We start from the raw sequence: 980 nt of genomic DNA, 5'->3' as shown, positions 1-980 counted from the left end.
TCAAGATTCCTGCTCATCTTCTGGCTCAGGGGCAACATTCAAATCAAACTTCAGATGCTCGACCAAAATAGAATTTTGTGTTTCTTTTTTAATCTTCTCTACCCGCAACTTCATTGCCAACTTCTGGTCCTCCATATGTTTATCGCGAGGTATTTCTGAGCCAGGGTGCAGAATCTTATGCATTAGTACTCATTTTTTTTCTTTCTCGTTACATGTTTGCAATTCTTTATGGAGATCTTCCAATGCCTCAAAACCATTTGATTTGCCCTCAACATAATCACGTTGGCGATCCTCTAGTTTCACTTTGAGAAAATTTTCAATTATTTCTTCTATGCTTGTGGAACCATAGGAACATGGTTTTCCACCCGGTGAAAAGAGCATCACACCAACATCTGCCCCAGTTTGAGTTGCAAATTTCTTTGCATCCTCAAGCAAAGTTTTTTTTCTTTTTGAGAAACTCACAGTACGTGCTCTCTCAGACTCAATGATCTTCATTTCAATTTTTTGCTTACCTTTTTTGGTCTCATTTTCCATTGCAAAAGAAAATGATATGAAGAAGAAAGTAATATATTTCTGTTGAATAAGGCTGAGCAATTTTAAGAGGAACACTTGTGTAATTTATAGTAGGTATGTGAGTGTACTTCTCACGAGTGTTGTAATGTTTTCTTGTTATGAGTCTAGCTATCACGTGTATTATCATGTTTACTTAATGCTTTCATATTATACAGATCTTTCTATCACGTGTGTTTTCACGTATGTTTTCACATTTGTTTAATGCATTCATATTATGAGTCTACTATCACATTCATTTTATGAGTCTATATTTTCATATTATGCAATTCTATTACAAAGTTATCTTGTAACTTAACAAAAAATATGAAGTTGCAAGGTAATGATGCCGAATTGAATTTAAAGACAAATAAAAAAGAAACAATGCATATATATATATATATATATATATATAATGTTAAAGGTGGACC

At 33.2% G+C, this 980-nt stretch overlaps 1 protein-coding gene across 1 annotated transcript; it reads right to left on the bottom strand.

Annotated features, from left to right (window-relative positions):
• LOC125847042 (agamous-like MADS-box protein AGL29) lies at positions 1–495 on the bottom strand. The gene is made up of 2 exons (XM_049526751.1): positions 255–495; positions 1–155 (listed from the first exon to the last, which is right to left on the bottom strand). The coding sequence occupies exons 1-2, from the start codon at positions 493–495 to the stop codon at positions 1–3; spliced, it is 396 nt and encodes a 131-aa protein (XP_049382708.1).
• Between the last annotated feature and the right edge of the window lie 485 nt (positions 496–980).

This window comes from Solanum stenotomum, chromosome 12, assembly GCF_019186545.1.
Source record: "Solanum stenotomum isolate F172 chromosome 12, ASM1918654v1, whole genome shotgun sequence".
NCBI lineage: Eukaryota > Viridiplantae > Streptophyta > Magnoliopsida > Solanales > Solanaceae > Solanum > Solanum stenotomum.
This window is presented reverse-complemented; position numbering and strand designations above follow the sequence as displayed.